The sequence below is a fragment of the Rhinatrema bivittatum genome, chromosome 3, assembly GCF_901001135.1.
Source record: "Rhinatrema bivittatum chromosome 3, aRhiBiv1.1, whole genome shotgun sequence".
Classification (NCBI taxonomy): Eukaryota; Metazoa; Chordata; class Amphibia; order Gymnophiona; family Rhinatrematidae; genus Rhinatrema; species Rhinatrema bivittatum.
In genome coordinates, this window is record NC_042617.1 from 86,587,170 (window position 1) to 86,612,949 (window position 25,780).

At 42.4% G+C, this 25,780-nt stretch overlaps 1 protein-coding gene across 7 annotated transcripts in view; it reads right to left on the bottom strand.

The window, feature by feature from the left end:
* ASB3 (ankyrin repeat and SOCS box containing 3) overlaps positions 1-25,780 on the bottom strand; it is a 248,569-nt gene that overhangs the window by 40,329 nt on the left and 182,460 nt on the right. For 6 of the 7 annotated variants that reach the window (XM_029593417.1, XM_029593421.1, XM_029593420.1 and 3 more), the window contains one exon: positions 16,124-16,375. The exons of the other annotated variant lie outside the window; for it this stretch is intronic. In XM_029593417.1, coding sequence (XP_029449277.1) covers positions 16,124-16,375 — 252 coding nt within the window. The remainder of the gene's footprint in view (positions 1-16,123; positions 16,376-25,780) is intronic. 7 annotated transcript variants of the gene reach the window in all.

The window sequence follows — 25,780 nt, forward strand, 5'->3', positions numbered from 1 at the left end:
GCTGCTTTGGAGCCCTGCGCGTGCTGCCCGTTCCCTCCGAGGCCGCTCCAAAATCGGAGCGGCCTCAGAGGAACTTTCCTTCTACCCCCCCCCCCACACCTTCCCCTCCCTTCCCCTACCTAACCCACCCCTATCTAAACCTTCCCCCTACCTTTGTAGTTAAAGTTATGCCTGCTGGAGGTGTAACTCTGCGCATGCCAGCGAGCTGCTAGCGCGCCGCTAGCGCGCCATCACCCAACCCGGGGGCTGGTCCGGAGGCCTCGACCACGCCCCCGGGCTGGCGCCACGCTCCCGACATGCCCCCAGAACGCCCCGAAATTCGCACCGCCTACCCGACACGCCCCCCTTGCGAAGCCCCGGGACTTACGTGTGCCGCCGAGCCTATGCAAAATAGGCTCGGCGCGCGCAGGGGGGGGGGAAGTTTAAAAGGGTTACGCGTGTACCTTATGCACGTAACCCTTTTAAAATCCGGCCCTGAATTTTCAAAAGGGAAACTTTGATAAAATGTGGAAAATAGAGAAAAAATACTGAAGGTGCAGCTGCAAAGGTTAAAAGTGTACAACAGGCATGGTCATTGTTTAAAAATACAATCTTATAAGCGTAGTTCAGATGTATTCCACACATTAAAAAAGGTGGGAGGAAGGCAAAATGAATGCTGGTTAAAAAGGTGAGATGAAAGGGGCTATTTTATCCTAAAAAAAATCCTTCAAAAATTAGAAGGTTCCATCTGAAGAAAACAGGAAAAAGCATAAGCATTGTCAAGTTAAATGTAAAACATTAGTAAGACAGGCTAAGATGGAATTTGAAATGAAGTTGGCCGTAGAGGCAAAAACTCATAACTTTTTAAAATATATCCGAAGCAAGAAACCTGCGAGGGAGTTGATTGGACCATTATATGATCGAGGGGTGAAAGGGGCTCTTAGGGAAGGATAAGGCCATTGCAGAAAGACTAAATGAACTCTGCTTCTGTGTTTACTAATAAGGAAATAGGGAGATACTGGTTCTGGAGATGGATTTCAAGGGTGATGAGTCAGATGAACTGAATCAAATCACTGTGAACCTGGAAGATGTAGTAGGCCAGATTGACAAACTAAAGAGTAGCAAATCACCTGGACTGGATGATATGCACCCCAGGTTTCTGAAGGAACTCAACAATGAAATTTCAGATCTATTAGTTAAAATTTGTTAACCTGTCATTAAAATCATTTATGGTCAACAACAAACCTTTTACGCTGGAAAAGAATCAGTAGAACTAGGGGTCACGATTTGAAGCTCCAGGGAGGAAGACTCAGAACCAATGTCAGGAAGTGTTTCTTCACGGAGAGGGTGGTGGATGCCTGGAATGCCCTTCCGGAGGAAGTGGTGAAGACTAAAACTGTGAAGGATTTCAAAGGGGCATGGGATAAACACTGGATCCATAAAGGCTAGAGGATGGGAATGAAGAGAACAGCCATGGTGGTGGATTACTGGAGAGGAGGCTACTACTTGCTAATTACTACCCTTACTCAATAAGCCTTCGCACGGTTAATGGAACTCCAACATTGCTCTCTGCTTCAACGGCAAGGGGAAATGTGGAAAAGAGGATTTGCATTCAGACAACAACCAACAAGGACTGAACTTCACAATCTGGGTCAACAAATAAGTGTGGGGGTAGCGTGCTTATTACGGCGGTTACTACCCTAAACCAATTAAGCCCGATACCTCACTCTGAATGCATATACAGCGTTGTTCTCTGCATCAACGGCATGGGGAAATGTGGAAAACAGGATTTACATTCAGAAAACATCCAATAAGGCATGGATATGTGCAGTCTGAGTAAACAAGCATCGGGGTAACTTGCTTGATGCAGTGGTTACTACCCTCAATCATTAAGCCTTATGCTCATAAATCTGCTACATTTTTTTTGAAGAGATGAATAAGCATGTGGATAAAGGTGAACAAGTAGATGAGGTGTATTTGGTTTTCAGAACGCATTTAACAAAGTCCCTGATGAGATGCTCTAAGAAAACTAAAAAGTCTTGGGAAAGGAGGCAATGTCCTTTTGTGGATTGCAAACTAGTAAAAAGATAGGAAACAGAGAGGATTAAATTATCTGTTTTCAAAGTGGAAAAAGATAGGGATCTGTACTTGGAATAGTGCTTTTTAATATATTTATAAATGATCTGGAAAGAGGTGTGATGCGTGAAGTGATCAAATTTGCAGATGACAAAATTATTCAGAGTCGTTAAATCACATGTGGATTGTGATAAATTGCAGAAGGATCTTGCGAGGCTGGAAGATTGGGCATCCATATGGCAGATGAAATTTAATGTGGACAAGTGCAAGGTGATGTGTATAGGGAAAAATAATCCATTCTGTAGTTACATGATGTTAGGTTCCATTTTAGGAGTTACCAACCAGGAAAATGATCAAGGCATCACAATTGATATTAAATTGAAAATGTCAGCTTGGAGTGCTTTGGCGGTCAAAAAAGCAAACAGAATGTTAGGAATTAATAGGAAGGGAATGGTGAATAGAACAGAAAATGTCATAATGCCTCTGATCTCTCAATGCTTACACCTCACCTTGAATACTGTGTTCATTTCTGGTCACCACATCTCAAAAAAGATATAGCTACACTGGAGAAAGTTACATATTAGGAGCTACCACCCAAGAAAGAGATCTAGCTGTCATAGTGGATAACACATTGAAATCATCGGTTCAGTGTGCCGAGGCAGTCAAAAAAGCAAACAGAATGTTGGGAATTATTAGAAAAGGAATGGCGAATAAAATGGAAAATGTCATAATGCCTCTGTATCGCTCCATGGCGAGACCGCACCTTGAATACTGTGTACAATTCTGGTCGCCGCATCTCAAAAAAGATATAGCTGCGATGGAGAAGGTACAGAGAAGGGCGACCAAAATGATAAAGGGAATGGAACAGCTCCCCTATGAGGAAAGACTAAAGAGGTTAGGACTTTTCAGCTTGGAGAAGAGATGGCTGAGGGGGGATATGATAGAGGTGTTTAAAATCATGAGAGGTCTAGAATGAGTTAATGTGAATCAGTTATTTAGTCTTTCAGATAATAGAAAGACTAGGGGGCACTCCATGAAGTTAGCATGTGGCACATTTAAAACTAATCGGAGAAAGTTCTTTTTCATTCAACGCACAATTAAACTCTGGAATTTGTTGCCAGAGGATGTGGTTAGTGCAGTTAGTGTAGCTGTGTTTAAAAAAGGATTGGATAAGTTCTTGGAGGAGAAGTCCATTACCTACTATTAATTAAGTTGACAATGGGTTACATTTTAAAAAAGACAGCGCGCGCGCACATCAGGTGCGAACAAAATACGCTGGATTTTATAAGATACGCACGTAGCCGCGCGTATCTTATAAAATCCGGGGTCGGCGCGCGCAAGGGGGTGCACATTTGTGCAACTTGTGAATGCCGAGCCCTGCGCGCGCTGCCCGTTCCCTCCACCCTCCGCACCTTCCCTCCCTTCCCCTACCTAACCCACCCTCCCGGCCCTATCTAGACCCCCCCTACCTTTATCAGAAAAGTTACATGGGCAGTAGTAACTTATGCGCGCCGGTGCGGCAGGCCCCGACAGAGGCCGCTGTGTCGGGGCACTCGGCCACGCCCCCGGACCACCCACACGCCCCGATCTGAAACCATGCCCCCTGGCCACGCCCCCAGCCGCCCCTTTTTGCAAGCTCGGGACTTACGCGCGTCCCGGGGCTTGCGCGCGCCGCAGAGCCTATGGAAAATAGGCTCGGCACGCGCAGGGCCGTTTTAGAAGGGTTACGCGCGTAACCCTTTTAAATCTGACCCTTAGAGAATAGCCACTGCTATTATTAGCAACAGTAGCATGGGATAGATTTAGTTTTTGGGTACTTGCCAGGTTCATATGGCCTAGATTGGCCACTGTTGGAAACAGGATGCAGGGCTTGATGGACCCTTGGTCTGACCAGTATGGCATGTTCTTATGTTTTTAAGTACAGAGAAGGTTGACCAAAATGATAAAGGGCATGAAACGGCTTCCCTATGAAGAAAGGCTAAAGAGGTTAGGGCTGTTCTCTTCTCCAAGCTGATCACTGAGGGAGATATGAGAGAGGTGTATAAAATCATGAAAGGACTTGAATAGGTAAATGTGAAACAGTTATTTACCTTTTTGGATAATACAAGGACTAGGAGGCACTACATGAAGTTAGCATGTAGCACATTTAAAACAATTGGGAGAAAATTATTTTTCACTTAACGTACTATTAAGCTCTGGAATTCAGTGCCAGAAGATTTGGTTACTGCAGCTAGTGAGCTGGGTTTAAAAAAGGGTTGTATAAGTTTCTGGAGGAGAATTCCATTAACTGCTATTAATCAATAGGGAATAGCCACTTCATGTTGCCAGCATTGGTAGCATGGAATTTATTTACATTTTGGGTACTTGCCAGGTACTTCTGAGTTGGATTGGCTACCGTTGGAGAAAGGACACTGGGCTTGATGGATCCTTGGTCTGACCCAGTATGGCATATATATCTTTTTATGACAACTGCTGCTATGGTGACAGACCCTGACAGATATAAAACAATGCTGAGATAATCTTGGAAGAGCCCTACATCTAGTCCTTAGGGCCAGCAAACATACCTGGGCCACTAACTTGCTGTCTGAGATATGAGGGAGGAAGGTGTTCAAAAAAATAAGGAAAACCAATGTGAAAAAAAAATTTACATTCCCAAAGATATAGCTCTAAAGCATCAAGGTACTATTAAGATGATATAGGACATATAGGCAATCCTGTGTCAACAAAACACTCAAGATGCCATTCTGGAAATACAGATATATCCTAGAGGTGCTGAAAAATATACAGATGCTAAGACATTTAAGACTTTTGAAATATAAAAGTGGATCGTTATTAAACTGTTGCTGAACTGAAACAAGACTAACTCAAGGAACAGAAATCCTCACAAGATACTAAAAATGTATTTTTTTATTTTTTAAATCCCTGAGGAATTATCAAGACACCTATGTACAGAAGCGCTTCAAGATATTGTAGAAGCCCTGAAAAGCTGAAACACATTTGCTAAAATCATCTCAAGGAAGTAAAACATTGACAAAATGCTAAAAGCATTCAAAAGGTGCCAATATAAAAATGCATTCAAGCACTTTTGAGGTGTGAATGCACTAAGCACTTCCAAGCTATCAGACCACTCTCAATGTACCAAAGTATTCTCCAAGTAGTGAAGCACTTTCAGTGTGATGTAATGACGTTATCTAGAGGTTGTAAAGCTCTCTTGAGATGCCAAAAAGCTCTTGAAGGTCCAAAAGTGCTATTTGTTTACTGCTGAGACTATTCTCTCCAGGAACCGCAGCACTCTTGAAGCACAAATATACAAAGGTCCCTTTGAACCATTAGATGATTCTCAAAGCAGAAGCAAGGTACCCAAACGCCCAGAAGGTGGTATTGCACCAAGATTATGTCACAGCACAGAAGCACCAACTAAATGCCAAAAATAAAATGTACTTTTATGATTTGCTCAATGGTTATTTTACACTGATTTTTAGGAGTGCCTTTTTCTACATTTATGCAATGCAAGTAGCAGTGTGACAAGCATAAACCCATTTTCAGGCAGTTATCTGAACAATACACGTGAGCGGTAAATCTGATTGCATAGCTTTATTTAAAGGAATGGCAATTTTGCTTTACCGCAGCTGATACTGCCACTAAAAATGTATTGTTGCTGTACAAAGAAGTTGTATAATCATAAGTCAGTGACAGTTAATCAGCCAAATGCACAGATGGCATTTACTTTTTATTATTCTCCCATTAATTTCCAGGATGAAAAAAGATGTGTGTACATTTGGATTTGAAAAAGCATACCAAATGCGTAGATTACATTTTGACAGACAATTATTATTCTACCAGAATGTTTTTAATAGGTTTAAGACCGCACAGTGTTTAAGAAACAAGGAAAAAAAAAAGACATTACTTATGACTCAAATAGGATAAAAAGGTTCACTTTAGCCTTATGGCTGCCAAAACAACATACAGTGCCTTTCCAAATCATGTCCAATCAATTGACTTTACCACAGATGGACTCCAATCAAGATGAGAAACATCAAGGATGATCAATGGGAACCAAGATGCACTTGAGCTCAATTTTGAGTGTCACAGAAAAGGCTCTGAATACTTATGTAAATGTGATATTTCAATTTTTATTATTATTATTATTATTAATTTGCACAAATTTCTACAAACCTGATTTTGCTTTGTCATTATGGGGTATTGTTTGTAGATTGAGGAGGGAAAAATGTATATTATCCATTTTAGAATAAGGCCGTAACATAAAAAATTGTGGCAAAAAGTGACGGGGTCTGAATACTTTCTGAATATACCGTATCTTGCCATCAGAGCAAATGAAGACATTACAATTGTAAGCATTATTTATGGCATGTCAGGGTTAGAAAGACACTGCTATAAACCATTGCCCAGGAGATTGGCAATCAGAGAATGCCATGATAGTGGCATTCATTACCATGTTTGCAATTATGATTTTTAGTTAGTTTTTGTCTCATTATGACATACCAATATAAATCAAGGCTTGGAAATGTTTTGATTGTTATAGCACTGAACAAACTAATGAGATAGCTCAAACAGCAACAGGGTACTTTAACATTTCAGATTTGCTACACACTATGGTGGATTTCTAATCTTTCCTTCCCTTCCTTATCCCTGTTTTCCTCTTTGTTATCCTCCAGCCACACCATAGGCAACATGCCTAGTTAAGAGAAGAACCCTCTCAGATCTTAAAGACCGGAAGGAATTTTCCTTCAAGACTACCCCTTAACACTGCTTTATGCCAATGGAAGTTGTCAACTGTATTTCCTCCTTCTCTGCGCTCCGGGGCAGAGAGGTGCTATGCTTACCCATCTCAGAAGTACTTTTTGTGGTAGAGATCTTATCTATTAAGTCAGAGGTAAAAGTATTGGGTGCGTTATTGGATTTGGAAAGGACCATGCAAGTTCAGATAAGCAAGACTGTAAAATCTGCTTTTATTTGAAGTCTTAGACCTTATCTGTCAAAAGATAACTTGGCTACTGAGAATCAAATCTTGGTAGTTAACTGTATTATTGTAGAGCCCTATATAAGGGCATGCATAAGAAAGATTAGCCATTTACAATTAATTTAGTTCTTATTTTGTTGAAATTAGGGCTGCAGGATCACATAAACCAGCACTAGAAAGACTGCATTGGTTACCAGTCAGTGTTAGGATTGATTTATAAATGAACGATATTGATAGCTCTGCTTTTACGAGAGCTTTATGCTCTTCACAAGATACATTGCTTGCAACTCTAGTGGTGTCATCAGATGAAACATGCAGATACATGTAAGCATTGTTGCGTTATGGTCTGGAGCTCTGGAATTCAGCTCTACGATCTTTAAGGCAGATCAGGAATTACTTATTATTTTTGAAGAACTGAGGCTTTTTTAATAAAGGGATTGCTACTAGAAATATTGCTGGGAGATGCTTGCTGGCTTTTCTTTAAAATGTTTGTGTATTATTATTTTCTTTTATATTCTTTTGTATTATTTACTATTGTTTATTATTATATTGAACTATATTATATTTAAGGTATATGCTGTCTAGAGCTTATATTGAATTTGAACAACAAAAAAAATGTAATTAAACACACGCACACACGCCCCCACCCCTATCCTTATCCAATTCGTCCCCAGCCATGTCGCTCAACAAAACTACCCCCTTTATCTAAAAGTTCTAAATTTAGTCAATGTTTTCATAATTAAGTTCTCCATGGTACAGCTCCTAACTCCTGACATCTTACCTCCTGTGTTGTAGCACCGCAGCCTAAGCTTCATGGCCATTTCCTCATTGTTGCTTAACAATATTTACTAAGAAACTCATGAGAGGAGATCATGTTCTACCATACAGAAATTTACACTATCCCAAAACAGGAAAAACAGTACACATAGACCCTTACTTTTCAATATATTTATAAATGATCTGGAAAGAAATACGACGAGTGAGATAATCAAATTTGCAGATGACACAAAATTGTTCAGAGTAGTTAAATCACAAACAGATTGTGATAAATTGCAGGAAGACCTTATGAGACTGGAAAATTGGGCATCCAAATGGCAGATGAAATTTAATGTGGATAAGTGCAAGGTGATGCATATAGGGAAAAATAACCCATGCTATAATTACACAATGCTGGGTTCCATATTAGGTGCTACCACCCAAGAAAGAGATCTAGGTGTCATAGTGGATAACACATTGAAATCGTCGGTTCAGTGTGCTGTGGCAGTCAAAAAAGCAAACAGAATGTTGGGAATTATTAGAAAGGGAATGGTGAATAAAACGGAAAATGTCATAATGCCTCTGTATCGCTCCATGGTGAGACCGCACCTTGAATACTGTGTACAATTCTGGTCGCCGCATCTCAAAAAAGATATAATTGCGATGGAGAAGGTACAGAGAAGGGCTACCAAAATGATAAGGGGAATGGAACAACTCCCCTATGAGGAAAGACTAAAGAGGTTAGGACTTTTCAGCTTGGGGAAGAGACGACTGAGGGGGGATATGATAGAGGTGTTTAAAATCATGAGAGGTCTAGAACGGGTAGATGTGAATTGGTTATTTACTCTTTCAGATAGTAGAAAGACTAGGGGGCACTCCATGAAGTTAGCATGGGGCACATTTAAAACTAATCGGAGAAAGTTCTTTTTTACTCAACGCACAATTAAACTCTGGAATTTGTTGCCAGAGGAGGTGGTTAGTGCAGTTAGTATAGCTGTGTTTAAAAAAGGATTGGATAAGTTCTTGGAGGAGAAGTCCATTACCTGCTATTAAGTTCACTTAGAGAATAGCCACTGCCATTAGCAATGGTAACATGGAATAGACTTTTTTTGGGTACTTGCCAGGTTCTTGTGGCCTGGATTGGCCACTGTTGGAAACAGGATGCTGGGCTTGATGGAGCCTTGGTCTGACCCAGTATGGCATGTTCTTATGTTCATAGGGGTAGATTTTAAAAGGTGCGCGTGTCCATGCGCATGCACTTCCTGGCGCTCGCATGTTATAAAATCGGCACACCCGAGTGCCAGCACGCACATGTTATAAAATCTGGGGTCTGCGTGCACATGCGTGCCGGATTTTATAATCCGCGTGCACATGTGTGGGTGGTGTATGCAGGGGGGCCTAATTTTATAAAGGTATGTGCGGCCACAATATCAGGTCTCCCTCCAATTAAGGAGCGGACTGGGAGCTGGCTTTGATTCCTGGGCCTGGCCTCTGTTCTGTGGGTCGGCCAAGGCAGGGGTGCTGTGGAGGCAGCTCTCACAACCCCTGGGAAAGGGAAGGGAGTGTAAGTCATCTCTCAGTAGAGACACTTACCAGCCAGACTCAGGATGCATGTGTATCAGTTTCCAGAGGGAGCCGTGATCTGTGGCTGCTAGATATTGTAAAACATAAATTTAGCAAATTATGCTAATTTGTTGCTTTGGCATATAAAATCGAAATGCAGGGATAATGTTAAAAAAAATTATATACAGTAAGTTGTATAAGAATAATTAATCACAACTAGGCAAACCTTTGCATTTCTAAGGGCCAAAAGAAGCACTAAGTAAAACTAGGCAGTCAGAGTACCACAATTTTGCAGGCAGCGGCACTGTGGCAGGACTGGCATTGCATCTGCTAGTATAGCATGCTGCCTGTGGGCCCGACCTGCATGACAAAGAATGCTAGGCACCGTTACAAGAGAGCATTTTTCTTCTCCCCTTTCTAGGTGTCACGCTGTGCCAGCGAGTGCCCTGTAGCCAAGAGATGATGCTCCTGTGCTGAGGAAGCAATCCTTGGGCATGCACAGAGGTGAGGGCACGCAGAAGAGGTGTGTAGGAGTCCTACGCTGTTGCATGCTGTATGCTGCCTATGTACCTCTCTATTGGAGATTGGGAGTTGTGCAGTGGAGGGAGCCCTGCCTTTATGATGCTGCCATACAGTTTCTTGCTGTGTTGGAACTAGGTCACTGGTGAAAGGGAGAGCTACAGCATGTGCGGAGTCAAAAGGGGTAGAGTGCAGGGGCAGGGAGGGGATGGACAGATGCTGCTGGGGCTGGGGGAAGAAGAGAGAAGAAGCTGGATGCTTCTGGAGCAGAGGGTGAGAGGAATGTGGATTGGGGCTGTAGGGGAGGAGGGATGCTGTGGTAGTGTGGAGATAGAGAGGGGAAGCTGGATATGGATGCTGCTGCAGTGAAGTGGGGGTAGGGAAGAGAGCTGGGATGCTCCTGCAGTGGTAGATGGAGATGCTGAGAAAAGGGTGGGGGGGGGGGGGGGGCAGGGATTTTCACACCGAGTATCCTATTTGGACTGGGCGGTAAAAGATAGACAGCTTGAGACAAGCTTCACAAGGACTGCAGTGTGTCTCCTGTGTTTTCTGGGAGCTGCATTTCTGTGATAGGAGAGCTGCTTGCTGCAGACAACGTCTGTGTGGGATAAAGGCTTGTGGAATGAGAATGAGAACGTTAACTCAGTAGTCCCTGGAAAAGCGAGTACCTTTTTTTCAAACATACAGGGAAAAAGACTTTGGGTACTAAGCTCTGTACTTATTTCTAAGCTGTAAATTCACGATACCTTAAAGATCGTTATTTGTCTATATCACATGTAAATCCATGGATTACAATTGTACATAAATTCTGTGTTGTTTCAACTTTGACCCTTTAATCCTGGTCCGATCACTATATCCCAGGGGAATCTCTTTGCTCATCCCAGTTGAGCCCACATTGTGCATCACCATCCCCAACATTCATCAAAATGCGTTATGGCATTAACATGCATATCATGTGGCTATAGGAACTTTAAGCATCACAGTAAGTACCTGAAGAGGGCCAGGGGACAAATGCATTTCTTAATGCATGCTCAGTGATTAGTGAGTGATATATCCTAGATGGTTATTTTGATCTCACTGATAATTTAAAGGTATACCAGGGCCTTAATACCAGTAAAGGAGAAATTACTACTTACCTAATAATTTCCTTTTCTTTAATAAGCACAGATGAATCCAAAACCAGTGTCTTATGCACCTCTACCAAAAGATGGAGATGAAGCAAAGCTGCCATCACAATATATATATACCCTGCAGTGACATCAACTCGCCAGTATTCTCTGCAAAAGCCAACTGTGGACAAATTAACAAAACTTGATTATTAACAGATAACCATTCCAGCAGTCAGCCAACAGGAAAACACTGAGCTCAGACAAGGAATGAAATAACACTAGTTTAGGGACTGGCTGACATTTACCAGTACTCCCTGGAACACGCTGCCATTTAGAAGGACCACAGCACAACCATCTGGCAGCCAAGGGCCAGAAGAAGAATTCACTTGTCCTTATTAAAGAAAAGAAAATTATCAGGTAAATAGTCATTTCTCCTTTCTTAGCATACGGATAAGTGAATCCAAAACCGGTGGGATGTACCAAACTACTACTCCTGAACAGGGCGTGTGGTTGCCCCTGGTCCCGTCAAAACCAATGTGCAAAGGCTATGTCCTCCTGGGCCTGCACATCCAAGCAATAATGCCTGGAAAAGGTGTATAAAGGGGACCATGTCGCAGCTCGGCATATGTCGACAGGAGATAACAATCCAACCTCCGGCCTTGACTCTGCTGGAGTCCTAGTGGAATAAGCCCTAATCTGACTAAGCAACAGCTGCTCAGCATCCACATATGCGGCCCCTTAATCCAGCTGGCTAACGTTTACTCCCACCATGGAATATAAACAGCCAGTACATCTTCCTGAGAGGTTCAGAATCCTCTAAATACCTCAAGATATGCCCCTTGACAATGAAGGGCAATAACAGACTATATTCCACTGCATCTCTTGCCCTGTCCAGAGATGGCAGGGAAATAGACTGATTCAAGTGAAAATCCGAGACCAATTTTGGTAAAAAGGAAGGAACAGTACGCAGCTGTATCACCCATGGAGTCACTTGTAGAAAGATAAGGCCTGTAGTTCGGATACTCAACACTCAGAAAAAATTGCCAGAAGGAACACCATTTTTAAGGTCAGTAAACTCAAGGAAAGGTTACGCTTCAATCAAAAAGCAGGGCCCACTAAAAAATCCACAAGGGCACCAGTAACCGCAAGGGAGGACGAAGATGCTTCACTCCTTTCGAGAAACAGGCCACATCTGGATGAACTGACAAGGGCCCACTATTCACTTGACCTCGTAAACAGGCAAGAGCTGCCACCTGTACATTTAAGGGCAAACCCTTTACTCAACCCATCCTGCAAAAATTCCAGAATGAACAGGATCTTAACCGAACAAGGAGAAACCCCTCGATCCTCACACCAAGCCTCAAACACTCGCCAAACCCACACACAGGCTAAGGAAATGGAGAACTTTCTCGCTCATAGCGAGGTGGCAATGACCACAGTAGAACATCCACGCTTCAGCAACCGAGCCCTCTCACGGACCATACCGTAAGACAAAATCTATTTGGATCTTCATGAAGAACAGGTTCCTGCCATAGCAGATCTCTGTGTGCTGGAAGCCGGAGGGGAGTGTCCACCAGGAGCTTTTGCAAATCTGCATACCATGGTCTTCTGGGCCAACCTGGTGCCACCAGAAGCACCAGCCCCCTGTGACTCTCAATCTTCCGAATCATCCTTAGCCAACATGGACTATGGGAGAAAGGCTTGTCCTCCAGCCACTCCAGCATGAGGGCATCGATGCCCAAAGACTTTGTATCTCTCCTGCAACTGAAGAAGCAAGGGAATTTCGCATTGCGAGAAGTCGCCAGTATGTCCATAAACAGAAGGCCCCAACGATCCACTATTAGCTGAAATGCCTCATTTGACAATTCCCATTCTCTGTCTGCTGAGAAAGTTGGCTCTCACATTGTCTTTTCCTGCAGTGTGCGAGGCTGAGATCTCCTGGAGATGCAGTTCCGCCCATTCCATAACTTGGGCTATTTCCTGCGATACTTGCTGAATCTTGGTTCCTCCCTGCTGGCTGATGTAAGCAACTGTCATTGGCCTGGAATTCACCCCAGAGTCATTAACCTCTTGAGAGAGAAGTAAACAAGAGCGAGACACCAGGGAACAACAAGAAGCCAACTCAAGCTTGCAATGCTCAAACCGCTATTAAAAAAAACCCAACCTTTCTCCATCTGACCCAGCCAACTTCCGCCCCATAGCGAACCTGCCTATGATTACCAAACTCATGGAAAAAGTAGTTAACAAACAACTATCGGAATAACTGGAGGAAAAATGATATTCTCGCCCCAACACAATTTGGCTTCCGCAAGGCACTAAACACTGAATCTTTACTACCTACGCTCTCAGACACCATCCTCCTAAACTTGGAAAAAGGACAACCATACCTACTCGCTCTTTTGGATCTTTCCGCGGCTTTTGACACCGTGAACCATACGATCTTACTACAGCAACTTGCAGACATCGGCATCAAAGGATCTGCATTCAACTGGTTCAAATCCTTCCTTGAAAACAGGTTTTACAAGGTGAGGATCAACAACAAAGAATCACACCCAGTCAGAGCTAACATGGGAGTTCCAAGGATCATCTCTCTCACCCACTCTATTCAACATTTACCTCCTCCCGCTTTGCCATTTACTCACTAACCTAAAATTAACTCACTTCCTTTATGCAGACGACATCCAGATCCTCATCCCTATCACTGAGTCTCTTCACAAAACCTGGTCCCATTGGAATAGCTGCCTTCAAGCAATCAACCGACTTCTCACTAGCTTCAATCTCGTCCTCAATACTAACAAGACTGAGATCCTTCTAATAGCTCAGGACAACAACAACACTCTTCTCAACTCCTCAAGTTTCTCACAACTAGCCAAAACAACAATTAATCATTCAGCACATGTGAGAGACCTGGGGGTTCTGATCGACAATCAACTTAACCTAAAAAAATTCATAAACACCACCACTAAAGAATGCTTCTTCAAATTGCAGGTACTAAGAAAACTAAAACCACTACTACTCCTCCGAGACTTCCGTCTGGTGCTACAATCTATCATCTTATCCAAAGTGGATTACTGCAACTCCCTCCCTCCTTCTGGGTCTACCCACCAACTCAATCAAACCACTACAGATGGTCCAGAACGCTACAGCCAGGATCCTCACAAACGCCAACAAAAGAGAACACATCTCTCCCATCCTTCAGAACCTGCACTGGTTACCAATCAGATTCAGGATTCTCTTTAAAGCCCTCATGATGATCCACAAGGCTTTTTACAATATCTCCCCCCTCAATCTAACCTTCGAACTAAGGCCATTATATATCAAACAGACCCATTAGAAGAGCATACAAAGACATGCTATATACCCCACCTGCTAAAACCTCTTTAAGGAAGCGTGCCCTTTCCACAGCCAGGCCTCCACTTTGGAACTCACTCCCGCCAGATCTCCGCCAAGAACCCTGCCCTTTGGTCTTCAAAAAGAAACTGAAAACCTGGCTCTTCAGCCAGGCTTTTTCAGACAGATAATCTCCTCGCCCGTGCACTTACTCCCTCTATGAACCCTTCCAAGTTAAACGTCCCAATGCACATTGTGGATTTCTCTCCTCTTAACTCTCCCGCTGGCTAAGTTAGTTCTTTTTTGTTACCCATCAATTAATTACTCCCCCCTTCCCCGTCTCGATATCTCACCAGGCATAGGCCTTCGCTTCCTTCTTATTATTAAAGTTATTATTTTTTAATATTATGTTATCTTATTATTTTATCATTATTATCATTACAACATTATATGATAGTGTATTTCTAATGTTTCACATGTGTTATTGTTTCCGCATGTTCATTATACCCATGTTTCATTGTATCCGTCATCTGGCGACAGTTCAGTTTCATGTAAACCGGTGCGATATGTATCCTATACAGGAACATCGGTATATAAAAGTTAAAAATAAATAAAACTGCAAATGATTCTTAATGTCAATATTTCCTATTGCAGCTTCCTATTTCAAATGCTGACACATTTGTGCAAAGGGCCAGACCCACCTGCAATAAGACTATTACTTTGTATTCTGTTGACCCAAGACTTGAAATAGCTTTGCTGTCTTAGTCCCAATGGAACTTCTTATATTTATCATTTAAATCAAAGTCATTATATTGTCATACTAAATATGGTAAATGGGGGGGATTGTAAGGGTGCTTTGAAAAAGTTTTCCTATGAAGCCAGTCTAGTTTGGCACTGAAAAAATAAAAGTTAATTATAGCAATGAGACTGCACTTAGACTATCCAAGACTGAAGAAAAGATAGAATGTATAATAAAGGTTAAAAAGTATTTTAAGAGTCAGCACTGAGTTTGGTTTCTGCCTTCTGGGCTCAATTTACAAGAAATCACATGACTTACAAGAATCCTATCTCATTAGCATATATGAGATAAAATTATAATTCCAACCGATTAGGAAAATGTTATGCAAACAAACTCTTTGGTGTGCAGATTAGAGGTGGTGACCTATTTAACCTATTGTATCACTAATGTTCTCTAAGACTGCTCCTGAATGGCCTCTGCTGGTAAATGCACACTTCTGCGACATTTCAATAAAGATTTTTCTCTTTTTGCTGCCGGTGTTAAGCATTTATTTACAACCAACAACAGGAGATATTCAAAAGTCGCCATTTAGCTTGATAAGTCAAAGGTATCTGGCTAAATGGCACAGGATATTAACCTCTTTAAATCCTTGCAAGTCTTAAACAATGCTGAAAAATTAATATGAATAGCAACAAAAAAATTGCACAATATGCTTAGAAACAATAAAAAAAACAAACCATACATTCAGATTTTTGTTTGATACTACTAAAACAAAATTTAAAAAACCTTTTGGGGTATCAACTAGCTTGAGGCATTTCTTTCCTTCAACAATTTTCTCCTTTTAGAAAAACAAAATTCCCATCAATTTTCAAGAAATTTAGATGGCAATAAAACTGAGTGATGATCTCTAAAAGTCTTTCAAGCTATGCTAAAATTCATTAGTAATTCAATCAAGATCTATTACGCTATCACTGTTCTGAGACAGTGGCTATTTGATAAACTAAGTTTGGAACTTGCTTGACTGGAGTCTATAATGAAAGTCTCTGTCTCATGGGAAAACATCTTTCTTACCATGATCTGCACAACATATTCTGAGGATTAAAGCCAGCCAGTAGGAGAAAAGGTAGCCATTCCTTGTATTTCTGCTGTGCTTCAACTGCATACTGTAGAAACTCTAAGAAATGTGCTTCGGAAGGCAATGGACAACCCTGCTTCAGGAAGTACTGAAACAGAGAGAACTTCTCATATTTCAAGCAATATCCTAAATGTGTATCTGTTAAAGTGGCTCCGTATTTCAGTAATATCGGTACCATTCCAAAGTTCCTAGAAGGAGAGAAAAGGAAAGCAATTTAGCATAAACAGGTATAAATGGGTGTTTTGTGCTTGCTCCTTTTGAAGGCAGATGAATTTGTATGACTTTTCTGCAATGAACAAAATCACTTCTCTCTCCTGTTTTATCCTTTAAGCAATAATCGGGTTTCCAAAAAAACTTGCACTACATTATGAAAGAAAGTCATTTATTCTTTATTATGGGTAGGGACCTTTGTTTTCAATTTTTAATTTATTTTTTTCTGGGAATTTCAATGTTATAACAAAAAAAATCAGTGGAAAAATTATTTTGTTATAACACACAGGTGTAAAATCCCTGACTATGGGATTGTCCTGGCTTCCAGTATGCTTTTTATGCTATATGCATACTTTGGTTATTGAGTTCCATACCCATCTAAATCTAAAAGTTGAGCAGAGGCAACTCAAGCTAATCTGAGGTGAGGGATAAGACGGCATGCCTCCAACCTCCAGAAGTGATACACTCATGAAGGGATCTATGTATATACATCTGATTGCTCGCTTTTTGCCCTAAGATATCAAGATGAGATACAAAATTAAACAAAAACCCCATTAAACAATCACTATAATACTGCTCCATGCAGGTGATCCCATGCATCCTAGGAAATAAAATAGACAGATTACTGCTATTATTTTTGTATTTATCTCTCTCACCTCCACACCCCCCCCCCCTCAACCAAACTCCCTCTCTCAATCCCCTCTCCCCCTAGTCAGGAGTTACACAATATAAAATAGCTCTTACTACTAGAGCTGCTGAGTTCCTGCTTGCTTTGACTGCTGCCATTAATCAATCTCACCACTACTGAGATTGCTGCTGTCTGGCTGCTATCACACTGGCCTGGCACAGCACCACTTACCCTACACTGCCGAAAGTGTTTCAGTGCGAGGCAATAGTGGGTCTACACTGTCTTCAGACAAGAAGCAGCAGGGCAGTAGCACTTCAATGCACTTATTTCTAGGGCAGGGAAAGTCATCCTGCTGCTTTCACTTTCAGCCCATGGGCTGGAACTCAGGAGTATTGTACCGTGTTATGCGTCTGATCAAGAATGGCCCGCCCATATTAGCTGCCTTGGTCTGGATGTTAAATGAGGCAGCCACTGCAGGGGACATTTTGGGGATATTTGCTGCCACTCCAAAAGTTTGCTATCTAAGGTGGCCACCTCACTCTGCCTAATGATAGAACTGCCCCTTATGTTATGCTTCCACTTTCATCTTATGTTTTTAGAATCACCATTTGCCTTTTTTTTATGCCATTTAGATATTTTCAATGATAACCAGTTATTCCAAACATTGCAGCAATTTGTATTTTCTGCTTAAAAGTTTAGATAAATTATATAGAAAACTGTTCTATGTAATCGCATTCTTACATGTGTTTTTTTTTTCCCGTTATAATGTAAACCGAGATGATATGTAATGCTTACATGAATCCCGGTATATAAAAACGTTAAATAAATAAATAAATAAAACAAACATCCCCCAAAATTTAACAATGTTTATTTTACTGTTGTCTTGTTGAATGGGCAGGCAAGATGGAGAAAGCAATGCAGATTGGGACATACATGCAAAATATTGGGGCACTAGAACAGCTGAAAATATAAAAAGCTAAAACAGTTTAAAATCAAAGATCTCTCTGCTATTCCACCTCTCTAGATACTCTATCTTAGAAAATTACTCCACTGACTGCCAACTCTTGCTAAAGACCACATTATATAGGTAGAATAGTCCATGGAGCCCAGAAATGACCACAAGAAATAGTACATCAATCCTTCATATATAACAGTGGCGTAGCCACAGGTGGACCTGGGTGGGCTGCTGCCCATCCAATTTGGACCCAGGCCCACCCAACTGGAACCAGAAGTGGAGCACCGGACTTGCAAGGCCGTCGCGGGATCCAGGGGCGGATTGGCCTATTGGGGGATCGGGCTTCCCCTGGTGGGCCGGTCTAGCTGATCACGTGGCCTCCTCTGCTCCTGCTCACATTGAGGGCGCCACATGGCTGTTTCGCAGTGATGAGCCCTGCAGCACGAGCAGGATACAGCCGGTGGAAGCACTAGGCGATCGCCTAGGGTGCCACAGGTTTAGGGGTGACTCAGCAGCCACCTACTGCTTCCATCAGACCTGCTCAGAATTGTTAAAAAATTTTGTCCCGATTCCAGATACTGGTGTCAGCTGGAGGACTTAGGCCAGCGATTCTCAACCAGTGTGTTGCATGCTACTTGCAGCCGGTGGCGCCGAAGAAATGAAGACCGGTGTTGACAGCTGCCGCCGGAGACCAGGCTGGTGGGGGCCGAAGAAATGAAGACCATCGCTGCCAGCTGCCACCGGAGACGAGCTGTTCAGCTGGGGGCCTTTGTGTGTATATGTGGTGTGTATGAGAGAAAGGAGTAGTGCTTCTGTGTGTGTGTGTGTGTGTGTGTGTGTATGACAAAGGAGTAGTGCTTCTGTGTTTGTGAGAAAGGAATGGTGCTTCTGTGTGTGTGTGTGTGTGTGTGTGCATGTGTATGTGAGAAAGGAATGGTGCTTCTGTGTATGTGAGAAAGGAATGGTGCTTCTTTGTGTGTGTGTGTGTGTGTGTGTGTGGTGTGTATGTGAGAAAGGAATGGTGCTTCTGTGTTTGTGTGCATGTGGTGTGTATGTGAGAAAGGAATGGTGCTTCTGTGTGTGTGTGTGTGTATGTGGTGTGTATGAGCAAGGAATGGTGCTTCTGTGTATGTATGTGAGAAAGGAATGGTGCTTCTGTGTGTGAGATAGGTAAGGTGCTTTTCTGCGAGTGTAATGTGTATGTGAGACAGGGAGGGTGCTTCTGTATGTGTGTGGTGTATATGTGAGTCAGGGAGGGTACTTGTGTGTGTCAATGTGTGTGCGAGAGAGAGATGGAGCATGTTTTTGGCTGGCTTGTGGCTGCGAGAGAGAGGGCATGTGTGTGATTGAGCCTGTTTGTAAGTGAGATAGAACATGTGTGTGATTGAGAGCTTGTGTGTAAGTGAAATAGAGAGAGCATGTGTGTGATTGAAAGCCTGTGTGTAAGTAAGAGAGAGCGAGAGCATTGTGTGATTGAGATAGACTGATCAGGGAGATGACTGGTATATGTGTGCTTTGTGTGAAAGAGAGAGATTGACTGGTTGGGGAGATGACTGGTGTGTGAGAGACAGAAACTGGTATGAGGGTGTGACTGGTGTGTGTGAGTGTGAGAGAGAGAGAGAGAGAGAGAGAGAGAGAGAGAAGACTGGTTGTGGTCCCTAAGGAAGAGGACCATGAGGACAGCTTCAGCTGCTTCTGGTGTGGCCTGCAAGGGAAAGGAGTAGAACTGCTGGAGAGGATAAGTAAAGGTGGCTTTTTAAGTTCATTTTTCTTGATTGACTTCTATTTTAATTATTAGGTAGTATATGATGTGTCTGCTGTTTGAAATATTTTATTGGTGTTTGGTAAAGCTTTCAAAATTTGCATGAGTCTTTAATTATTGGATATTCTATTCATCAGCTGTTTTGAAATGATTTTATTAGTATGATTTTATAATTATGATTAATGATTTATATATCTTGATTTTATTGATTGTTTCATGAGGAATAGTGAAATTTTTGTTTTTCCAATGTTGCACTGTATAGAGTCTGGTGTGATACATTTTACAGTTCAGTTTTTGTCTGCACATTTCTATTTATACTTTATGTGGCTTTATTCTGTATTTGGTGAGGATTTGTGTTCTGCATCCAAAGACGGAGATGAAGCATTCTTTTAACATGTGGTTTCTCTGTAGGGATCTATAGTAGCTTGGCCTGTTCTGTTTTCCAGATAGGAGGTGTATTGATATTTTAGATTCTGGTGTAATATTTGTGGTATTCTTTTTCATAGGTAGGGTTGTTATTCTTTGAGTGTTGGCAGATAGTACTGTGTTGATATGGGAGGACCATGCCGAAATATATCACAATAGGTATGATGCCATATGAATTCCAAGATGCAAAGTTTTCTTGTTGGCATCACAACAGTGCATGAAATTATCACAACGTGTATATTAATTTTACCTCAGAATGTCACTTTTCATGTAAAATCTACTAGATAAGGGAGCCCTGACCAACGTGCCGCAAATGCACAGTAGAGAGCAACTCTACCGCGCATGTGCGGGCAGCACGTCGGCCAGAGCGGAGCATGCCCGAAAAAAAAAATGGCGCCTGCTCCTTAGGAGCAGGAGCGGCGGCGACGAGCAGGAGCGGGAGGAGCAGTAGCCGCGGCGGCGACGACGACAAGCAGGAGCGGGAGGAGCAGCGGCGGCGACGCGCCCGAGGGAGGGAGGAGCAGTAGCGGCGCGCGAGGGAGGGACAACCCCCTGTCTGCCGGGTGTGGATGAGCTGAAAGGGGAGGGGAGTGAGAGAGGGGGTAGTGAGGGGAGGAAGGAGAGAGTGAGCTGAGAGGAGGGAGGAGAGAGTGACGGAGGGGGAGGAGAGGGGGTGGTGAGAGTGGGGGGGATGAGAGGAGAGAGTGGGGGGGAGAGGAGAGAGTGGGAGGGAGGGAGGAGAGGGGAGAGGGAGGGGAGAGGGAGACTAGAGGGGGAGGAAGTGGGAAGGAAATGGACAGAAAAATTTTTTTAAATGTAGCCCGTTGTTACGGGCTTAACGGCTAGTATATTATAAATGCATAATTTAAAATTGTGTATGGGGAGATGGGGGGAGGGCACCAGGCTGTAAGGTTTGCCTAGGGTGCCTAATACCCTTGCACCTATAGCAGAGAAGCGTCTTACTAAAGTCAAATAATATATACACACCAGCCCTATGCATAGCAGCAACGCTCTTCCCCCCCAAAGTACCCCTGCAGGAAGTTTTTAATGCTGGCAAGTGCTTGAAATAATTGAGGTAAAATGTTTTAAAGTTTCACGCTGATGCATAATGGCTCATGCAAATTATTTAGAAAGCCATTATAGAGTGCAGGATATGGCATTATTTATCAATAAGAAAACAACTAGTTGGTCTCAGACCTGCATGCCTACAGACCACCCAAAAAATCAATTGACTACGCCACTGATATATATTTTAGAAAGCCAAGTGTAAAACAAAAAATTGTACTATGAAACATCTTTGTATGAATATAAAATGAAAATTTCACATTTAATACACTTTGAAATGTCTGTATGCCAATGCCAGAAGTCTAAGAAGTAAGAAGGGAGAGTTAGAGTGTATAGCAGTAAATGATGAGATTGGCATCACAGAGACTTGGTGGAAGGAGGATAACCAATGGGAAAGTGCTATATCAGGGTACAAATTATATCAATTTGGTGGGGGTGTGGCACTTTATGTCCGGGAGGGTATAGAGTCCAACAGGATAAAGACCATACAAAAGATTAAAAGGTAAATTCTTTAAAAGTGCATAGGTGCACACATGGACGCACTTACATGGACGTGCCGATTTTATAACGTGCGCATGTTATAAAATCCACTACCTGCGTGCATATGAAAGCCTGATTTTATATCGGTGCATGCATGTGCTGATTGTGTGCGTAAGGGGGGTAATTTTCTAAGAAGTGAGCAACAACACAATAGGGCATTTCCCAAGTTCCCTCCCAGTCCACTCCAATAAAAGAGCGTATTGGGAGAGAACTTTCTAAACCCCCTAACTAACCTGCCTCCCTTTTTCCCTAGCCGCCCAACCTCTAAAACCCATCTAACTTTGTATTTTTTGTTGTAATACTTACCTGCTCTCTGGAGCAGTAATAGGCTGTGTGGGCTGGCTAGCTGCCCCTTGTCTTCAGTGTGTACCAGGAGATTCGCATGTGGCCGCCGCCCTTTGAAAATGCACGCAGCCCGGCTAAGCGCATATCTCCCTGTTTTAATGCATGCCAGCCTTTTAAAATTAGGCCAGTTAAATCTAGATGGGTAGAAATCCCATGTGTGTTGAGTAAGAGTATAGTGATAGGAGTATATCTCTGTCCACCTGGCCAAAATGATCAGACAGATGATGAAATGGTAAGAGAAATCAGGGAAGCTAACCAATTTGGCAGTGCAGTAATAATGGGAGATTTCAATTACCCCAATATTGACTGGATAAATGTAATATCAGGACATGCTAGAGGCAATGTTCCTGGATGCAATAAACGACTGCTTCATGGAGCAATTGGTTCAGGAACCAATGAGAGAGGGAGCTATTTTAGATTTAATTCTTAGTAGAATGCAGCATTTGGTGAGAGAGGTAATGGAGGTGAGGCCATTTGGCAATAGTGATCATAACATGTTCAAATTTGAACTAATGACTGGAAGGGGGAGGATATGTAAATCTACTACTCTAACACTAAGGGGCAGATTTTAAAAAGTACGCCTGATTTTATAAGATACGTGCGTAGCCGCGCGTATCTTATAAAATCTGGGGTTGGCGCGCGCAAGGCTGCGCAAAATCGGCAGCCTGCGCGTGCCGAGCCGCTGGAAGCAGGCGTAACTTTGCGCGCGTCGGCCGGCAGCCCCGCTCCGTCCTCCGGTCCCGGGGGCTGGTCCGGAGGCCTGGACCATGCCCCCGGGCCGGCGCCACGCCCCCGGGCCCGCCCCCGAAACACCGCATCAGTAGGCCCCGTCCCCGACACGCCCCCTTACAAAAGCCCCGGGACTTACGCACGTCCCGGGGCATTACGTGCGCATACTTTTGTCTTGTTGAGCAAACATTGAACTATTGGACCTATGATTAAAGAGGACCCATAAAGGTGTAAGATACAAGTGTTAACTTGCAGCACCGGGGGTGTTAGGATGGTCCCTAATCCTTGACTAATGTATTTATGCTCAAGTTTAAAGAAGGTAAAAGATTTATAGCATTTAATCAAAAAACAAAAGTATGTGACACAATGTTTTTGCTACAGGATTATTTAATCGTTGTTCAACTCAAAAAGAGATATTTCTTTCTTTAGTAATTGAAATCTCCCATTATTACTGCACTGCCAAATTGGTTAGCTTCCCTGATTTCTCTTACCATTTCATCATCTGTCTGATCATTCTGGCCAGGTGGATGGTAGTATACTCCTACCACTATACTCTTACGCAACACACATGGGATTGCTACCCATATAGATTCTACTGAGCATTTAGTCTCTTGTATGATCTTTATCTTGTTGGACTCTATACCCTCCTGGACATAAATTGCTACAACCCCACCAAGTTGATCCTCCCTATCACACTGCGATATAATTTGTACCCTCATATAGTACTGTCCCATTGGTTATCCTCTTTCCACCAGGTCTGTGAGATGCCAATTATGTCTATCTTATCATTCATTGCTATATACTCTAACTCTCCCATCTTACTTTGAAATGTCTGTATGGAAATGCTAGAAGTTTACGAAGTGTGTTTTTTGTTTGTATTAACAACCTGCCTTTCAGTTGATAGGGATGATCTGGAATTCTTTAGCTCAGGTGATTTTTTTATTTATAGGTACATGACTACTTTTGCTTTTATTGACTCCTCTCTGTTGGGATGCCCTAATTCTCCTGATTCATTAGTATCCTTCAAAGATACATTCTTCTGAATCATGCACTGCTGAATGACTATAATGGCTTTGTTCAGTCTCCCTTGTGATGACACCCCCTTGTGAGCTCATCACAAGGGAGACTTAACATAGCCAACAATGCTTAACCTTTTTTGCCATCAGTGAGGCAGCAGGTTTTTTTTTCCAACTCCCTGCTACTGTCCTGAGCTTACCTGACTGCTACTCAATCTGCCTCATCAGGAGCCATGCATCCTTGTGACATCATCATGAGGAGAGTGAACAAAGCCAATGATGTTGCTGACGTCACGCGCCATCATGTACACATAGGAGCATTACATAGGAACCTGCTCCTTTGTGAGCTCCTTCTTGTGTGAGGAGTGCTCAGGGATCTCAAGGCTTGTTCTTACTTGTTTGTCCATAAATATTTGGCTTTGTTTCTGTTCTGCTACCTAATAGTCTGCAAATACCAATGTAATGTTATCTGTGTCTGAGACGGATACCCTTAATCTGCCAATCCCACTAATTATGGGCCGTGGTTGGTATGGAGACCTAGCAACTTGTGCTGTGAATCATACTCTCATTCATTACCATAAATGTGAATTACTTTTTGTTCCCATCACTCCTGTTCCTAATAAGAAATCTCCATCAAATTTATCAGTGATGTTAATGAATATAAGATCTATGCATGGCAAAATTCCAATTATTTTAGATATGTTAACTGAATCTAAAGCTGATGTGTTATGCATTACTGAATCGTGGATTATAAGACTGATCAGGTCCAATATTCAATGATATCCAGTTATCTAAATTATTCATATATAACTTATCCAGATAACTTGTAAGGGATATTCAACAGCACGGCTATGCTGCTGAATATAACCAGATAAGTTCTAGTTAGCTGGATAAGTTATATTCAGATAAGTCAGACCTGCTCAATATCAGGTCTAAAGTTAACTGGATAATGCTGAATATATTTATTTATTTAACAGTTTTTTATACCGACCTTCATAGTAGATAACCATATCAGATCGGTTTACATTTTAACAAGGGTAAAACTGAGGTAACAATACCGGTAAACAATAGATAACAAAGGAAAAAGGAATAAGTCAAAGTTACAATCAACAAGGAATGGAAGAAACTTGGAGGCTTAAAGACAAGCTGGAAGGAAGATAAAGGCAGGTAGAAAAAATATAACGTGATACGAATAATTTAACGGGTTAGAGCATATGCTTTAACCTGGAAATGCCAGTGTTCATTGTTCAGGAGGAAGTGTGTCAGAGATCTTGTAAGAAGTGAGGCTCAAGTTAGTGATTATCCGGTGGATCTGGGAAGGCTTGGTGAAAGAGCCACGTCTTTAGTCTTTTTCTGAAGGTTAAGAGGCAGGGTTCCAATCTGAGATTTGCTGGGATGTTATTCCAGATAGATGGGCCTGCTATTGAAAAAGCTCTGTCTTTGGTCGTGGAGAGGTGTGTGGCTTTAGTAGGGGGAAATTTCAGAGTGCCTTTGTGGATATCTCTCGTTGGTCTGTTAGAGGAGTGGAGTTTGAAAGGGATTTCCAGGTCGAGTTGGAGTTGCTGATGGATGGTTTTGTGTATTAGGGTAATAGATTTGTACAGGATTCTGAAATTTACTGGTAACCAATGTAGGTTTCTGAGGATGGGGGAGATGTGTTCACCGCGGCTGGTGTTGGTCAGCAGTCTCGCTGCCGCATTTTGTAACATCTGCAGTGGTTTGGTGGTAGATTTGGGGAGGCCTAGAAAGAGGGCACTGCAGTAATCTATTTTGGCGAACAGAAGAGCCTGGAGGACTGTCCTGAAGTCTTGGAAAAATAAGAGTGGTCTAAGTCGTTTCAAGACCTGTAGTCTGTAGAAGCTGTCTTTGGTAGTTGTGTTGACCATTTTTTTAAGGTTTAGACGATTGTCTATTATT